General features: G+C 42.5%; 1 protein-coding gene across 2 annotated transcripts in view; it reads left to right on the forward strand.

Annotated features, from left to right (window-relative positions):
• The first annotated feature begins 2,241 nt into the window (after window positions 1–2,241).
• The window catches only part of API5 (apoptosis inhibitor 5), a 29,147-nt gene continuing 12,183 nt past the window's right edge, over window positions 2,242–19,205 (forward strand). For both annotated transcript variants that reach the window (XM_072759183.1, XM_072759184.1), the window contains exons 1-9: window positions 2,242–2,439; window positions 9,721–9,882; window positions 12,016–12,109; window positions 12,574–12,639; window positions 13,341–13,492; window positions 15,294–15,500; window positions 16,182–16,286; window positions 17,385–17,474; window positions 18,665–18,846. In XM_072759183.1, coding sequence (XP_072615284.1) covers window positions 2,371–2,439; window positions 9,721–9,882; window positions 12,016–12,109; window positions 12,574–12,639; window positions 13,341–13,492; window positions 15,294–15,500; window positions 16,182–16,286; window positions 17,385–17,474; window positions 18,665–18,846 — 1,127 coding nt within the window. In that variant the 5' untranslated portion in view covers window positions 2,242–2,370. The remainder of the gene's footprint in view (window positions 2,440–9,720; window positions 9,883–12,015; window positions 12,110–12,573; window positions 12,640–13,340; window positions 13,493–15,293; window positions 15,501–16,181; window positions 16,287–17,384; window positions 17,475–18,664; window positions 18,847–19,205) is intronic.

Consider the following 19,205-nt stretch of genomic DNA (forward strand, 5'->3'; position numbering starts at 1 on the left):
GCCCACGGAGCTCTATGAATCCGCTCGGTAGCCTGTCGGAGCTGGTCCTGGCTAAGCACAGCTTGGTTATTCTGAGACGAGTCATTAGTACCCCCCCCCCCACCTCCCCACCTCCACCCCCGCCCGGCCCAGGCCTTGGCTCCCGTGAGTAGCCGGAGATGGAGCGAGCTGTAAATGGTGTAAGGCGTCTCCAGGAGCGAGTCCGCGAGGAGTGAGAACGACTTCAGCAGCCCGATGGCCATGGCTTGCTCACCCACAGACAGACGGCACCGAGGACGCGGGGCCACCGAGGACACAGGGCGTGCTGCTCAATAAAGCTGCCTGCAACGTCAGGGAAGATTAGGTTTGAAGGAGAGGCTCCAGGGCTCAGCGATGGAGCGTCCACCTTGGGCTCAGGGGTGACCCCTGGTCCCCGATCGAGTCCCTCATCCAGCTCCCCGCCGGGGGATCCTGCTCTCCCTCTGCTTGTCTCTCTATGTCTATCATGAATAAATAAATAGAATCTTTAAAAAAAGACAGTCCTCAGCTCAGAAATGAAACTGTCCATGCCAACGAGTGAACCCCAAGGCCAAATTTGATTTGCAATCAGGTCTCTGCTCCAGCTGGGGCCTCCTTCCTGTCCTGCCCCTCTGCCCCGCATCCCTAGCTTTGGGAGGCGTCTCTGAGCCCTCCCAGGCAGTAGGGGAGCCAGGAGAGGGGACATTGGTACCTAAGAAGGGCTTGGGGGCGCCTGGATGGCTCCGGGATTCAGCGGCTGCCCTCTGTTCAGGTGGCGATCCTGAGGTCCTGGAGGGAGACTGAGTCAGGCTCCCTGTGCTCCTACCCCGCCTGCGCGAGCGCACGCACGCGCGCGTGCGCTCTATCAAATCAATACAATCTTTATTTAAAAAAAAAAAAAAAAAAAGAAGGAAATGGGCAGCCCGGGTGGCTCAGCGGTTTAGGGCTGCCTTCAGCCCAGGGTGTGACCCTGGAGGCCCCGGATCGAGTCCCACATCGGGCTCCCTGAATGGAGCCTGCTTCTCTCTCTGCCTCAGTCTCTCTCTCTCTCTCTCTCTCATGAATAAATAAATAAAATCTTTTTTAAAAAAGAAGAAAGGTCTTGAACCGGGCTCCACTCCAGACATGGGTAGAAATTAGGTCTCAGGCCTGGGCCACCCTGTGGGCCTCCAGGAGGGGCTGATTCACTGTCCTCCATCACCGCCTTGTCCCTGCTGCCCTTGACCCTTGTCACGGGGCTTTGTCACTCTCAGGCAGAAGGTCCCTGGGGCGGGCCTCTGGATGGCCCTTCACCTCCCAGCCGCAGGGCCCGCCCCCTGGCTCCCGCAGCAGCTCTGGATGCAGGTGGGTCCCCAAGTCCCCACCTCCTCCCTGCAGGTGGGTCCCCAGGTCCCCACCTCCTCCCTGCGGCCCCAGGAGAGCCAGACTTGCTCAGCACGCCTCCAGCAGCAGGCTTGGCATCTCCGGCCACCGGCACCGGAGTCCTCCAAAGGGAGTCCACTGGGTCCTCCAAAGGGACCCAGGCTCGGGGGACGGAGAGAGCCAGGCCCTCGGCAGCCCAGGTCTCTAAGCACATCTGTCAGAAACAAAACCGAGCCAAACCTCAGCAATTCCTCCTTGTGCGCCCTTTTTATATTTATTTATTTAATTTATTTATTTACTTATTTATTTATTTTATATCCATTTATTATTAGTTTGTTTATTTCTTTATATTTCATATTTGTTATTATTTATTATTTATTATTTACTTATTTTAATATTCTTTTTTTAGCAGATTTTATTTATTTATTCGTGAGACACAGAGGCAGAGACCCAGGCAGAGGAGGGAGCACCCGAGGCGGGACTCGATCCCAGGACCCGGGGTCACGCCCTGAGCGTTGGGCCGATGCTCCGCCGCTGAGCCCCCCCGGGGCGCCCCCGCGGTGACGATCCTCGTGTGAGCCCAAGTGTTTGCTGACCACCGCGGGAGCGTGCTCTGCACACAGTGAGCTGACTCGCCCTCTGCGGCTCCCCGCTGGAACCGTCCCAGCCGCCTGTGTGGACCACGAGCCGACTAGCATCCCGGGGTCGCCCTCCGCGCCGCCGGGAGTCCGCCCCCCGCTCCCAGGAGCCCGCGCGGCTGGAGCCGCCGCCGCCCTTTGCACCGCCGGGCGGCAGGGGGCGCTCGCGGCCCCTGCGGCGCGCCGTCCGCCCGTGGAGGCCTCTCCCTGCGCGCCGGGCGCTCCGCAGACGTGGGGGGCGGGGCCGGGCTGAGCGCGGTGACCGGCGGCGGCCCTGGCGGCGGCGGGAGGCGTGAGGGTGCGGGTCGCGGGCTCGGACGGCGGCGGCGGCCAGCGCGACGACAGCGCGACGGGCCCGGGCTTGGCGCTCAGCATGCCGAGCGTGGAGGAGCTTTACCGCAACTACGGCATTCTGGCCGACGCCACGGAGCAAGTGGGCCAGGTGGGTCCCCGCGGCCTGCAGGGCCCGGCGCCCGCGGCCTCCGGCGGCGCCCCCAAGCCCGGCCCCCGCTCCCGCCCCCCGCTGCTCCCCGCGCAGCCCCGCCCTCGGCCAGCCAACCGGGAGCTCTCGGGCCGCGGCACGGCGAAGCAACAGCGGCCCTGCGCGGGTCGGGGGAAGCGGGAGCGGGGCGCGGGCTGCGGCCTGGAGAGTTCCCCGGGCGCCCCTGGGGGGGGATGGGGGATGGGTGCTGGGGGGGCCCCCCGGGAAGGGGTGAGTGAGGAGGGTGCGGAAGATGGGTGCCCCCCCGGGAAGTGGTGAACGAGGATGGGTGTCCCCCGGAAGGTGGTGAATAGGAAGGATGGGTGCCCCCCGGAGAGTGATAAGAAAGATGGGTGCCCCCCCTTCCCCCTGGAAAGTGATAGGAAGGATGGGTGCCCCCCCGGAAGGTGGTGAATAAGAAGAATGGGTGCTCTCCTTCCCCATGGGAAGTGATAAATAAGGATGGGTGCCCCCCGGGAAGTGGTGAATAGGAAGGATGGGTGCCCCCTTTCCCCCTGGAAAGTGATAAATAAGAAGGATGGGTGCCCCCCAGGAAGTGGTGAACGAGGATGGGTGCCCCCCGGAAGGTGGTGAATAGGAAGGATGGGTGCCCCCCTTCCCCCCCCGGAAGTGGTGAATAAGAAGGATGGGTGCCCCCCTTCCCCCCGGAAAGTGATAAATAAGGATGGGTGCCTCCCCGGAAGGTGGTAAGAAGGATGGGTGCCCCCCGGGAAGTGGTGAATAAGAAGGATGGGTGCCCCCCCAAAGTGTTGTGCAGGAGACAGACCGGCGGGGGCGGGTGGGGGGGGGACAGGCAGCTGTAAACAGCCGCCACAGGAGCCCCCCGCAGTGTGTCCCCAAGACACAGTTTGAGCGTGGGCTCAAACTTGGGCTCCTTTGCGAGTTTTCAGGGACCCGAGTCCACTGAACTTACGGGGTTGGGAGGGCGGTGTGTTTTGGTGGAGAAGAAGCGGCTCTCCCAGAAGTGCGGCTGATCAGTGTTGTTAGAGATCTTAGGCCGCGCCTTCTGGGTGCTTAGAACCCGGTGTGATTCCCCTGCTCCTCTGTCGACCGAGTGGGAAGTGGCAGGTCCTGTCGTTGACCCGGCCCTCCTGGCCCCCTTTTTCTGGACACACGTAATTCAGGTAACTTCTTTCTGAGCCAAACACCACCACCGGAGTTGGGATGTTGGGGCCTTCCTTAAGCTTCCCCCAGAGTTGCAGATTCACCAGCGTAAAGTACCAGGTTACTTTCCTCCCCTGTCTATTTCCATCTGTTAGGGAAGTTTGAGGGTGTCAGTGAGAAATGTACCAAGGGCGTGTTGTAGGATGTAGGACAGGTGAGTGTAGGTCAGCCCCCAGGGAGGAATTCTCGGCCCAGTAAGACAAGATTGGAAAACCTATCATCAATCATATTTTGATTTCGTCGTCGTTGTCCCTAGCAAGATTTAGCAGTGAAGGTATTCTCCTTCATTGCGATAGAGTTGAGGAAGATCGTGGCAAACTATTCCTGAAATTGACTTTACCACGGATCAGCTGAGGAGATAGGTAGAAGCTAGAACAGTGATTCTCAGTTTGTGGATATGCCTTTCCAAAGACGTACGTCAGGAATTTTTCAGGGAAACTAGAAGCAGTAGACATGGTCATGTCCCATACCTGCGCCCTCACTTTTTGCTGTATAGTAAAAAAAAAAAGTTGACAGCCACCTACTTAGAGTCTTAGGGCAAACAGAATCCAAACTGGAATTTCACAGATCCGTCCTGAATACTTGAGAGTGGCTGACGTCTTCCTTTTAGTGTCATCTTTAATCTTAAATATCAGGTAAGAGTGAGAGTTCTCCCTCAAGACGTTCAAAGAAACGTCTTTTTCAAGGCATAAATCTGCTTTCAATTTGGAAAGAGCGTTTAAGAGACAAGTTTGTAAAAAAAAAAAAAAAAAAAAAACGAAGAGGGGCTTTTTCATTCAGGCTTCAGTGAAGGCCCACAGTTTCATTTATTCAGTACATTCTTTGAGCGCCTACCACGTGCTAAACACTGTGCTAGTTGCTAAAATTTTAGCATGATTCCTTAGCAGGATGTGAGATCGGCACCTTCATGACACTGCAGTGACAGCTGTCAGGCAACTGTTTGAGACGAAAAGACCTGTGCATAATGAAGTGCAGGGACTTGCCAGCCTCATTGAATTCTGCGAGGACTGAAGCTGGCCAAATCGTAGTGGCTACTAATTCTGCTCTATTGTGGAATAACTTTTCCTTTTTTAGAGAAAAATCCTAAAACTGCACACTGAAAAAGATAGTGGGTTTCAGGATATTGCATGTGAATTTTAACTAAAAGCAAGAGCCAACTTAATGGAAGGAACGCCCCTGATGATTTTTTAATGAGAGTTTACATTCTTAGTGTACCAAACCCTGATTTTCATTTAACTTACAAGGTTTACAGTCAAGGGTCATTTCCTAGCAGGTACCTATCTGGACATTTCGGAGACCATATTTGAATTTTTAGTCTAGAACTTCTAATGTTTATTTTTATCCTTTGTCAAAGAGCTGAGTACCAAGTTGCTCGTGCTGCTGCCATGAAGGGAGTGCCCTCTTTGCTACTGCCAATACTCCTTTGAGAGTAATGCTTTCTGAATATATTAGGAAAAACACAAGTTCTCCGAGGTTTATCGGCAAATTTTCCTCAAACAGATCAGATCTTTTCTCTGGATGAACCTCCTTGGCACTGTGAATTCATTTATAGTACTTGAGACTTGTATTTTATTTCCCTGAGGACTTTTCTTATCCCCTTACTAAACTATAAAGTCTTGAGGTTAAGACTCATTTTTTTGTCTCTCTCCTCGCACTGTGCCTTGTTCTTCAGTAGACATTTTTTTCTTTAAAGTAGAAGTACATTCAGAGAAAGAGCAAGTATAATTATATTAATAATAAAGTTAATAATTACACAATTAATGTAATGTGCTATATAATAAATCATACATCAATGTAATTACTGTGCGTACATAATGTAAATGAAGATGAGAACTTTATACGCTCACATCATATATTTAAAGCATGAGTGTGTTTTCTAATAAGCAAGGATAGCAAGTGATAAATTCTAACTGAAGCATAATACAGTGCCTCAAAACCTTCCAGTCTCCCTGTCGTCTTCCCTCCTGTAGCTCCTGTTTTCCACCTACCGTTCAGCTCCCCTTCCCCCTACTCGGCTTCTGCTACTGCTTCCTCAGTTTTCCTTCCTCGGCTGTGTGTTCCTTTACTCCCCAACCCCCTTCCCACTGTACTCTGCCTAGAGCACCCGAATGGCCATAATAGAGCAAGCTGTGGTCCACTATTTACATTTGTTTCTAATTTTTGCGAATTTATTTAATTTTTAAATGTAGATATATTTAGTTTTGTATTATGTAGTTAAATTTTTTTTTTTAAGTTAAAAAAAAGAAAAAAGCCAAACCCCTGTGAAGGGACCAGGGCAGTTAGGCTGAGCTAAGCTCAGTAATGCCAGAACTCCCAAATTCTCCTTTGTTCTCTTACCTGGGAGTATACTGGCTATTCACAGAAGATTGTAGGCTGGATGGACTTCTGTAAGTTCATGAAATAGCACTCTTGGTGCCTTTTTTTACATGGTTAGCTAAAATCACAGACCAGCCAAGTTGGTAATCTCTGAAAAATAAGTAAAAGTGTTGTTGTCAATAATGTAATAATGTTGGATGGTGACAGATGGCAACTACACTTAATTGTAGTGAGCACTAATACGTAGGACTGTCCGATCATTATGTTGTACATCTGTATGTCAGCCACATTACATACAAACTAGGTTTATTGAGTTAAGAAAATAATAAATAAAGCTTGCGTTATCTGTTTTCTTTTTATGTGATACTTGAGAAATATGTTGAAACTACATTGTTCCTTCTCTGAAATAATTGTTTAGGGGCGCCTGGGTGGTACAGTTGGTTAAGCAGCCAGCTCTTGGTTTCGGCTCAGGTCATGGTCTCCAGGTTGTGAGATCGAGGCCCTTGTAGCGCTCTGTGCTGGGCAGAGTCTGCTTGAGAGTCTCCCTCTCCTCCTCCTCCTCCCACTCCAGCTCACGAGCGTGCCCCCTCCCCCCTCAAATAAATAAATCTTAATAAAGAAAACAGTTGTTTATTTCTTAGAAGCTGCATCCTGGTCTCAAACATGGCTTTACCTGGCATGTCACTGATCACTTAAATATATTGGTTGTGTTTTGACAATCACTGTCACAAATTTTTTTATTGTAGAAATCTGCTGAACGTGGATCTTACTGTAGCTTTTTACTTGAAAATATTTTAGTGATTTCTTTAGAGTTTGCTTTGTAAATTTGCTGTTAAAAACACACACAAATATGTAGTTTCAGGATGCATGAAAATATTTACAACTAAAACTTATTAGGATCACGAATCTATCTAGCTGAAATATACTGTTGTGTTGTAGGAGAAAAAAAATAAGCAGTACCATGTGGTATTTGGGGCACTTTATTATGGTTACAGTCTGCCTGTCACTAAATCACTGTAATCACTGAAGATCTCCCTTATATTTTGTTTCCTGCTTTGAAAACTGGAAGTAGTAAGTTTAGGGAGATTTTGTAAAAAGTCTTGTCACTACACTACAGTTGAAGACAAAGAACTGGCAAAGAAGAGCATTTTATTTTGCGTTCTATAAAGGGTAATCAGTTTGAAGTCTGTTCGTAACATTTATAGAAATTATTTGATAAAACTGATGCCTACCAGCGGTAGAAACTTTGATTTCTGGTTTGAATATATTAAAATGCTTAACTTTTCAAAGCACTTGCTGTGTTTGGGATGCTGTATGTCAGTATACATGCCTGTATGGAGGCTGTATTTAGGACCCAGATTTTACCTTTTATGGTCCTTGATCTGGCAAGGATCTTCCTCTTTCTTCCTCTCTCCTGTTGTTAACAGAGATCTCAGAACTTAAAGAAGCTTGGTACTGGGAAAAAGTCTTGATTGGAGCCCATCAGAACTATGTTCAGGTCTGGATCTGCTACTTGACTAGCAATGTAGCTAGCTCTGGACAAATTATTTCACTTTCTGAGCTTTGGTTTTCTCATGCAAAATCTAGGGAGAGTAGTAACACCTAAATCACAGGATTTCTGTGAGGCATGTATACAAGGCATTACTCGGTCCCAGTAGGCTTTGAATACATATTGCTAATGATTTCTTTTTATTCTATTCAGATTTTTTTTTCTTAGCAAGAGAATTGTTCGAAGTAAGGATTCTTCATTTAATTTTAGACAACGTAAGGAATTTCTTCAAAAGGCTTTATAAAGCTTTATTTGATTTAAAGGAAATTGGATTTGATACCCTGCAAAAAGTAAGGACATCAAAACTGTTTAAAACTGCGATTTTATGAAGTCTCTCTGGGAGATTGAGGAAACCACAGAATGTACAGTGGTAGAGAAGTTAGCCATAATTTTTCAAACCTTTGCATTAAAAAGCACATAATATACTTTTGAAGTAGTAACTCCTGAAGACTGATTTTGTTTCTGCATTTCATGAAGAAGCAAATTAATTCAGAGAAATTTTTCTTATTTAGGAGTTGGTGTTATGTTTAAGATATTAAAAGGAGTCATCAATCAGTTGAATTTTAGTTTTTTAGAACTACTTTTTAGAATTTATGTTTTTTAGATAGGTTGATAGTATTTGAACTTTTAATCTAATATTTTTGCAGAACATATTAAAACCTATGCCTTTAAAAGGTCTCATTGTGACCATAGCCTTTTGATACTAGAACACTATTTTTTATAGTAAAGTTCTTAATTAGGATCCTACTGTACCTAAATAACTTCGCATTTTGCTTTACTTTTTTCCACTTAACATAGTATTGTCCATGAGAAAAGTTACTATAAAACTAAAGTTTGGGCAATTCCATAATCCATTGGATTTTTATTGGTTATTTTCCTTTTGGTGGCATGAAGTATCTAAAGCACGTCCAAAGCAGTTAGAACATTGTGTTGAACAGAGTAAAAACACTAAGTGCACATTTGGTATTATTATAACGTTTAATGCATTTCAGTAATTAGAAGTTTTATCCTTATGTCCGAACAGAAAATATATCTATAATCTCAGGATTTATTACTCCTCTTTGCCAGCCTGCTCATTGTCATTTAAGAAAACGACTAGTTTTGGGCGCCTGGGTGGCTCATTGGTGGAGCGTCAGCCTGCGGCTCAGGCCTTGACCCCGGGGTCCTGGGATCAAGTCCTGCATCGGGCTGCCTGTGAGGAGCCTGCTTCTCCCTCTGCCTGTGTCTCTGCCTCTCTTTCTGTGTCTCATGAACAAATAAATAAAATATTTTTTTAAAAAAAGAAAAGGACTAGTTTGGTGGTAAGAGTGTAAGAGGGATTGGGAACTTGTTGACTCTTCACATCATGAGGATCTGAGAGAAGCACTTTTGAAGTTTCTTTTTGAAAGGAAACAAATGAGTGGTATCCAGGTGGCTCATTCGATTAAGCATCCAACTCTTGATTTCAGCTCAGGTCGTGATTTCAGGATTGTGAGGTCAAGCCCCTTGCTGGGCTCTGCACTGAGCATGGAGTCTGCTGGAGACTCCCTCTCCCTCTTGCCCACCTCCAGTGTGCATGCATGTGTGCACTTACGTGCGTATGCACACTTTCTTTCTCTCTCATAAATAAGTAAAAGGAAACCAATGCGTTTTGAATGTATTATTCTAATATAAAGTTAAATATGTGACATTAGACTCTATCTTAATCCAAGGTTGACTATCTAGAATCAATTGTCGTTTTGTATTATAAAATAAATGAAACTAAAAAAGTTTCCTAACCTTCCTGTTACTGCTTAATTTTAAGATGGTATTCTCTCCACCTTCATCATTGCTAACTGCAATCAGATGAATATGATTAAGTAAATGTAACACAATTCTTTGAGAATTCGATAACATTCATTATATTTAAACCATGATACGGTCACAAGGTCAGGGTCAGAAATCACTAGTATGAAGGAAGCGTTGGTGTGTCAACAAACTTACTTGCTTTAAAATTCAAGTCATCCTTCTCTCTTCCCCATTTGACAAATAATGCTTAGGGGGCAGGGGAGAAGATGGTAGGAAGATAGGTGTCCAATTTAAGCAGTAAAACTCCAAAAATAAGCCCTACTTTTTAGCCTATGTAAAACTTTTCTAATTTACAGCAGACTCAAACAAATTTGTTTAGCTTCCCATTCTTAAAAATTGTTTTTCTGCTTTATTCTTTCTTTCAGCATAAAGATGCCTATCAAGTGATACTAGATGGTGTGAAAGGTGGTACAAAGGAAAAAAGATTAGCAGCCCAGTTTATTCCGAAATTCTTTAAACATTTTCCAGAATTGGCTGATTCTGCTATCAATGCACAGTTAGACCTCTGTGAGGATGAAGATGTATCAGTAAGTTTATGATTGATGCTTTCGACAAGCTTTCAGATGTCTCACTTGCCATTTTCAGACTTTTTCTCTGTGCAGCTAATGTAATTGAAGCACCAGTCATATCAGTGCACAATGAAATACTGCAGTGTGGTTCGGCATGATGCCATACTGAGACTTAAATCTATGTTTAAGAAAATGTATTCTCAAAAAAAGGAAAGAAAATGTATTCTCTCACCACCTCTCAACTGTGAAAAAGGCATAGAATCACAAAATGTTTTGCTTATCTGTTATCACTTTTTTTCATGGATTATTATACATTGTGCACATGAAATTAGACTGTTTTCAATTTGTACTTGCTTAGATATTTAAAATATTAAGTGTTACAACATATAACATAGGGGTTAGTTTCAACACCCCTAACTCCTATGCATGGAAAAAATAATAATAATTGGTCTGTGTAATCATTACATGTGACTACTAGAATATGAATAAATCGTTTTTCCTTGAAATATAATTAACTATCAGCATTTCTGGCTGCTGATACATGTTCCTAAGAATTTTCAATTATCACCTCCTGACTTTTCAAATGAAATTAGTGAATTGCCAACATTTTATGCACAATTCGCTAGATACAACTTCTATCCATTTTCATTTCAAACTAAATCAAGACCACAAATTTGGAATTAAGTACAGAATCTATTCACAATCTAATCTAATACAATCTATGTTGTATTAAGTAGTTATACTGAAAATTCTTTTTAATTTTTTTTTAATAATAAATTTATTTTTTATTGGTGTTCAATTTGCCAACATACAGAATAACACCCAGTGCTCATCCCGTCAAGTGCCCCCCTCAGTGCCCGCCACCCAGTCACCGCCACCCCCCGCCCTCCTCCCCTTCCACCACCCCCAGTTCGTTTCTATACTGGGAATTCTAAAGTAAATACAGTTACTGGATAGGTCATTGCCACTCTAGCCATCTGTAGTAGATGCCTAAAGATAGTAAAGGCCCAACAGCTATACCGTAATCAGTATATATAAACTGTTGTTTATGATCTCAAAACCTATCTACTCCAATCAGGTAATTTTTCTTTTTTTTTTTTTTTTTTTTTTTTTACTTTGCACACTCTTTAGAATAATTATCTATTCAACACATAGTTATTGAGTTTCTTCTATGTGCCTGACAACCTGCTTGGCCTTGGCATGAATGATCATATTTAAACTCAACAGCCCTTTTTTTTTTAATAATAAATTTATTTTTTTATTGGTGTTCAATTTGCCAACATACAGAATAACACCCAGTGCTCATCCCATCAAGTGCCCCCCTCAGTGCCCGTCACCCATTCACCCCCACCCCCTGCCCTCCTCCCCTTCCACCACCCCTAGTTCGTTTCCCAGAGTTAGGAGTCTCTCATGTGCTGTCTCCCTTTCTGAGATTTCCTACCCATTTCTTCTCCCTTCCCTTCTATCCCCTTTCACTATTATTTATATTCCCCCAAATGAATGAGACCATATAATGTTTGTCCTTCTCCAATTGACTTATTTCCCTCAGCATAATACCCTCCAGTTCCACCCACGTCGAAGCAAATGGTATTTGTCGTTTCTAATGGCTGAGGAATATTCCATTGTACACATAGACCACATCTTCTTTATCCATCATCTTTCGATGGACACCGAGGCTCCTTCCACAGTTTGGCTATTGTGGACATTGCTGCTAGAAACATCGGAGTGCAGGTGTCCCGGCGTTTCAGTGCATCTGTATCTTTGGGGTAAATCCCCAGCAGTGCAATTGCTGGGTCGTAGGGCAGATTTATTTTTACCTCCTTGAGGAACCTCCACACAGTTTTCCAGAGTGGCTGCACCAGTTCACATTCCCACCAACAGTGCAAGAGGGTTCCCCTTTCTTCACATCCTTTCCAACATTTGTGGTTTCCTCCCTTGTTAATTTTCCCCATTCTCACTGGGGTGAGGTGGGATCTCATTGTGGTTTTGATTTGTTCCAATCAGGTAATTGTATTTCACATCACTTCCTACCACACTTTTAATTATACTGTGAAGCTTGAATATTAATTTGGAGTAAATTATTTCTAAAACTGCTAGAAGTCTCTGTTGATGATAATATTTGGTTAATTTTTTGTTTGAAATTATATTCAGATTCGACGGCAAGCAATTAAAGAGCTGCCTCAGTTTGCCACTGGAGAAAATCTTCCCCGAGTGGCAGATATACTAACCCAACTTCTGCAGACAGGTAAGGAATTCTCTTATTATTACTCTTTTATCTAAATATAACTTGTCTTTGGAAAAAATGACTCTTTTTAGCTTTTTTTTTCTTTGTGACTGAAGAGTATTACCTCTAATCGAAATTAAAATTCTTTTTTTTCATTCAGTAATAGGAAGCTTATTGGATTACCAAATTCCTAATGTTTTTATTTGTTTTTAATTCTGCTTATAAGACATAGTGATTCTTTTGGGAATTTTGATGTATCATGATTTTTCTCCCCAATTTCCTGTAGTTTTCTTAATTGTACTATCTTAACATAAAGCTTTCCCTGATACAAGGTATGTTTTCTTGGTACTTGAGAAGAATGCTTAGTTATATGTCTGCTTTCCATATAATCTGTGAGAAACTATGCTGAACCTTAGATCTGAAAATAAAGCAAGTATTTTTTCATTCATTGCATTCATACATTGTACTACTTGTTCTTTATCCAGATGACTCTGCAGAATTTAACTTAGTGAACAACGCCCTGTTAAGTATATTTAAGATGGATGCAAAAGGTAAGGGCCCACTTGTTCTTGATGTGTTAAAAAATAACAATAATTGACATTATTCATTAAAGATTAAAGTCAGATTCACCCACAGATCTATTTCATAAAAGCTGTAAGTGTTCTTTAAAAAAGCTGCTTGGTAAAGATATTTGTGACTCAAAAAACCAGCAGAAGTAATTGCAAAAACAGATACAACTTTCCATTAGAAATCGGTTGGAAGACTCCCTTTCCCACATTAAAGAGATTCTCTAAAATACCTTAGTTTAGGGATCCCTGGGTGGCGCAGCGGTTTGGCGCCTGCCTTTGGCCCAGGGCGCGATCCTGGAGACGCGGGATCGAATCCCACGTCGGGCTCCCAGTGCATGGAGCCTGCTTCTCCCTCTGCCTATGTCTCTGCCTCTCTCTCTCTCTCTCTCTCTGTGACTATCATAAATAAAAATTAAAAAATAAAATAAAATACCTTAGTTTATTTTTATTAATAATAATTAAAAAGAAAGTCATTCTCAAGCTGATTCTGAATCCATGAACAATTGCATGTGATTACTGTTATGGTTGGGGCTGTAGAAATTTCTAACTAATTTAGCCAGAAGCCGTGATATTCAGGATGCTTATTAACTCACCAGAAAAGAAATACTGTTAAATGAGTTAAACAGGAAAACTCTATTAAGATATAGAACTGACTTGCTACACACGAGTGTTTTGTCTTGCAGGGACTTTAGGTGGCTTATTTAGCCAAATACTTCAAGGAGAGGACATTGTTAGAGAACGGGCAATCAAATTCCTTTCTACAAAACTTAAGACTTTACCAGATGAAGTCTTAACAAAGGAAGTAGAGGAACTTATACTAACTGAATCCAAAAAGGTAAGCTTTAGTCATCATTTGGCAAGACTTCTCTAAAACAAAAGAGTGTATTTGAAATTAGCAGTATTCATTAATGCTGTATGTAGCTTATGTATAAAATGATATATTCCATTAGGACCACCACAGAATGTCAAGCTTTTTCTTATATTTTGCACTTTAGTCACCACTAATGATGAATCAGCATGTTGATTTAAAGGGATGTGATCACATTTAAATCTTTCTCATGGTGTTACCCTCCAAATATATGTATTCTTAAGGATTCTGTACAAATCATTTCCTTCAGGAAATTTTACCTAATTTCCATTCCTCTCCCCAATTTTAGGATATTCTTCTGTAGTATTCTGGGTCATTTCAAAATGACAAGGAAATATATTGAAATGTCTGCTTTTTTGTCTTACCCCTTATGACTGTAGCCCAGGATACCATGCTTATTTGTGCTCCCAGCATCTAGTGTAGTTAGAGATACTAAGATTTGCAAGATGTGTCACAGCTAACTTTTCACTCATAAAGTGCCAAAGTTTGAAAATCATTGCTTTTATATATATGTTCAGGAAAATTCAACTGTCTCTAACAGTACCACTGACTTGCTTACTAATAAGATTTCTTCAATAAGAGCAAATGGAGCAGCTATCCAGCTGGGAATATCAACATTTCACCCATGCCCCAGCTAGTAAAACAGTGGGGTACATTATGATTGCTCGTTTCTTTGGTCTGTGAACAGAAAGGCTTAGACCTACTCATGCAGGGGATGTCTGGGCGGCTCAGCTGTTGGGAGTCTGTCTGCCTTTGGCTCAGGGTGTGATCCCAGGATCTGGGAATCAAGTCCCCCATCGGGCTCCCTGCAGGGTGCCTGCTTCTCCCTCTGCCTGTGTCTCTGCCTCTCTCTGTGTCTCTCATGAATGAATAAATAAAATCTTTAAAAAAAAAAAAAAAAAAAAGACCTACTCCTGCAAAGCACTTAAGACTTGCATGGTCTCCTAATTTGTATACAGTTGCCATATTAATGTGAATTAATTGATTTATTGCTGCTTTTGTTTATTTTTAAAGATTTTATTTAATCTCTATACCTCATGTGGGGCTTGAATTTACAACCCCAAGATGTATGCATGCTCTACCTACTGAGCCAACCAGGTTCCCCGAGCTGCTTTTATTTTATTTTTTAAGATTTTATTTATTTATTCATGAGAGACACAGAGAGGGAGAGGCAGAGACACAGGCAAGGGAGAAGCAGGCTCCCTGCAGGGAGCCCGACGTGGGATTCGATCCTGGGTCTCCAGGATCACACCCCAGGCCAAAGGCAGGTGCTAGACCGCTGAGCCACCTGGGCTGCCCACCGAGCTGCTTTTAAATACCAGAAATTGAATCTGATTTGACAGTTGAATACAGAATTCTACTTTTTTTTGCTTACCACCCCCCAAAAGAGCCTTTTTAGACTGATTTTTCTTAGCCGTTCTCCTATGAAATTCTAATGCCACAGATATATCTATTTATGCATAGTTTGTGTATCTGTACTTTATCCATTAAAATAAGAAAAAAGTACAATTTTCCAGGAACCAACTTTTGCCCTTTTGGAGACCGTGCAGCACCCCACCGAGAACACATACATAGTGTACTCTAAAGGTAAATTGACTGAAGCTAAAAGTTGTCCTCTCATCAGTATTTCAGAAATATTAATAGTAATCTGACTTCAGTAACTGAAGTAAATTCCTTAGACTGTTTCAATATTGATCTTTGCTATTTTTTTTCTTTCTTTCCTATTGAAGTGATAATAGTACTATAATTCCAAATTACTTCTTTCTAGGTCCTAGAAGATGTGACTGGTGAAGAATTTGTCCTGTTCATGAAGATACTGTCTGGGTTAAAAAGCTTACAGACAGTGAGTGGAAGACAGCAGCTCGTAGAGTTGGTGGCTGAACAGGCTGACCTAGAACAAACCTTCAACCCCTCGGACCCCGACTGTGTGGACAGGCTCTTACAGTGCACTCGGCAGGCGGTGCCCCTCTTCTCTGTGAGCTCTTTGTTTTACACACTTGGTATTTTGATTACTCTTTTGAAGCTGGTATTTCTGTAGATACTCCCTTGAGCGTTCTCCACAAACTTTTGCATAAAGTAGTAACACAGTGGAGGGAATATTACTTTATGGAGGCCTTAGTGGGGTTGGAGAGATCCCAAAACCACAAGAAATTTCTTTAAGGTCTTGCTTAGAGACATTTTTAAAGTCTAGAGGATTTTGCATCATACTTTATGGTTTGGCTGAGTTCTTAAAGCATTTGGTTTAGTAATTTAGCTTTTTCAAAAAAATTTTTAACAGATTGTTGTCCTAGGTAAATATGCTCTTTATCTCTGGCTTTGTGATTCCCCTGGGCATGAGTCTTCCAGGATGTGCATAGAATCATTTGAAAAACACTCCTCCTTTCTCCTCCTTTTTGAACAATCTACAAAATTCAATGCTAAAATATCCCCAGAAATTTGACATTACTGAGGAAAACAGATAGATGTCCCAGTGCTCCAGGTTACTTTGCAACAGTGTATATTGCCTACAAAGGTTGCTTCTGGGGTATGCACTGTATTGTATTTATAGCACAGTACTTGATGTTGTCATGCTCAGCATTTATTAAATAATATACTATTCTATGTGAAAGACTATGCCCCCTTTTTTGACAACTCATTGTTCTTTGGATTTTTACAGAAAAATGTGCATTCCACAAGGTTTGTGACTTACTTCTGTGAGCAGGTTCTCCCCAACCTCAGTTCCTTGACTACCCCAGTGGAGGGTCTTGATATACAGTTGGAGGTAAGAGAAAAATGTCTTCTTTAGTACTAAAAAGGCATTCCCATATTTTAACATAAATATAAGCCACTAAAGTAGAGACCTGATTCTAAGAGAGTAAAGGTGTGAGAGCTAGCTAGTAATCTGTCTCAGGGTTAATCACACAGGAATGCTTTATGAATTTAATGAAAGTTTGTTGCATTGGGAAAGCACTGCCTGTAGTGTTCATGATTCTGTTTCTCTTTGTAGCTTTAATACCTTTAAATAAGGTGTTTAATTCATGACTGTTCCTGTCTCTATCCATAATTGATAGAATCAGATTTAAACTGGCTTAACACAAAATATCCTTTATCCCTACTCCAGTATAGTTGATGACTCTCTCTCCCTTGTATCTGAACTATAATGTACATATACTTTTTTTCCACAGCACATGTAACACTTCACATTTATCTCACATTTAACTGATTCATCTCCATAGCCCCAGAGTCTAGTGCAGAGTCTGATTCTGAAAGGCACTTAATAATGATTGTTGAGGGATCCCTGGGTGGCGCAGCGGTTTGGCGCCTGCCTTTGGCCCAGGGCGCAATCCTGGAGACCCGGGATCGAATCCCACATCGGGCTCCTGGTGCATGGAGCCTGCTTCTCCCTCCGCTGTGTCTCTGCCTCTCTCTCTCTCTGTGACTATCATAAATAAATAAAAATTAAAAAAAAAAAAATGATTGTTGAATTGAGCTGAAATGTGGAAATGTATGTGCCATTTTCTCATAGGTTTTTGGAATACATAAGAGTCCCACTGTGTATGGACACTGTCATTTGCTTCAGATGTCCTGGGTTTGGCTTATTAGACTGGGATTGAGTAAAGGAGAGATGGAGAGATGGACCTCAAGAATACTTGCAATTACCAATACTTTGAGTTAGTGTCCAGAGACTAACTTTAATAGCAAATGAAGCCCATTCTAAATGTAAATAATTCTTTGCTGTTAAGAGTTTTCCTAAGTGTCTTTTCATAGTACAATATTAAGCTATAGCAGAAAGTCTTAAAAAGTTACCTAGAATCATTATTTTACAGCCCTTGCTCATTCAAAAAAAAAAATGCTATTAACAGTGAATTCTGTATTTTAGGTATTGAAACTCTTGGCAGAAATGAGTTCATTTTGTGGTGACATGGAAAAGCTAGAAACAAATTTAAGGAAACTATTTGACAAGTTATTGGTAAGGACTTTTTTTCTTTTCTTATGGCATAGTCAGTGTGTAATCCCAGAGTCTAATAGTGTGGTGTAATTTCTAGAGAACCAACTTTTGAAATTCAGATTGGGTGGAGTAATTAGAATGATTCTAGCAGGTGTTTTTAGTTGTTCGGGCCACATGTTCTCTACTTTTAAAAGAAAATCTTTGGCATTTCTTTTATTGTTGATGCTTTGCATAAAAAATAACACATGGTTTTTATACTAGATCTTTTTGGTATTCCTTTATCAAAATATTTTTCACATTTGCTCCAGGTTGCTGCACAAGGCCAAGTAGCTATAGCTGCTAGGAAATAAAGTCATTCAGGTCATAATTTTGGAGAAAATAGGCCATCTGCTAAAATCATTTTCAGCATCACCAAGTGATTTCCTTGTTGGATGTAAGCACTTGTATACCTGACACAATGAGTGATAAGCATTAGACCTGTAATGTGATGAATGGAGTCATCCAGCATCTGGAGCTCTTCCAGACATGTAACCCCTACCAGGGGCTCACAGCACTGGTATCGAATGCATTTGGCAGTACTTGTAATGTAACGAGAGTCAAACAATGTAGGAAAATGTTCATAAAACATTTTTGGAATTAGCTTAATAAAATGGTTAAAAGCATCAGCTTTTGGTGGCAAATCTAGATTGAATCCTGATTCTTCAGCTTACTGTTTCACCATAGAAAAATTACAGGGGCACCTGGGTGGTTCAGTGGTTGAGCGCCTGCCTTTGGCTCAGGGCATGACCCCGGGGTCCCAGGATCGAGTCCCATGTCGGGCTCCCTGCAAGGAGCCTTCTTCTCCCTCTGCCTGTGTCTCTGCCTCTCTCTGTCTGTGTCTCTCATGAAGAAATAAATAAAATGTTTAAAAAAAAATTACCTACACTCAGAACTTCCTTCATTTGTATAAGTGTTTAATAAAGGTTATCTACTTCACTCTCAGTAATAATAGTAGTAATAGTGGTGGTGGTGGTGGTAGCAGCAGCTATCTAATGTGGAGGAGGCTAGATCATTGATCCAAAAAGTAGGAGGGATAGCTTACCTAAATTTCTGATTTTGGTAGTTTTTAATGCTTCATGCCTTAAAAGCATGCCCTGCAGTTACTTCAGTGTATGTTTATAATTAGAGCATTTATAGCAGATTGCAAATATCTCTATATTTTCATCTCTTAGGAGTACATGCCTCTCCCTCCAGAAGAAGCAGAAAATGGGGAGAATGCTGGTAATGAAGAACCCAAGCTGCAGTTCAGCTATGTGGAATGTTTGTTGTACAGCTTCCACCAGCTGGGCAGAAAACTTCCAGATTTTTTAACAGCCAAGCTAAATGCAGAAAAACTGAAAGATTTTAAAATTAGGTGATGTATAATTGAAGTGGTCCGATCGTTGGCAAAGATGATGGCTATCTTGATATTCCCTTGGTTTTCTTTTCCTTTTACAAGAGCTGTCTCCCAACCCTGCCTTACCCCGTGGGACAAAATGGAACACCCTCAAAACAGGAATGTATATAAACCTGTAGCATAACAAATCCAGGTCAGGGAAGGAACTTTTTCAAAAACAGACTCACTCTCCTCACTTGCTTTATAATCTTGAGCAGGTTCCCAACCTCTCTAACTTCCAGATCTTCCTCAGCAGTTACTTAAATGATAACAGCACCTGCCTCATTGAGCGCGGTGCCTGGCACATCGTGGATACTCTGTAAACTCGTGGTTAATGT

This window comes from Vulpes vulpes, chromosome 5 (assembly GCF_048418805.1).
Source record: "Vulpes vulpes isolate BD-2025 chromosome 5, VulVul3, whole genome shotgun sequence".
Taxonomy (NCBI): Eukaryota; Metazoa; Chordata; class Mammalia; order Carnivora; family Canidae; genus Vulpes; species Vulpes vulpes.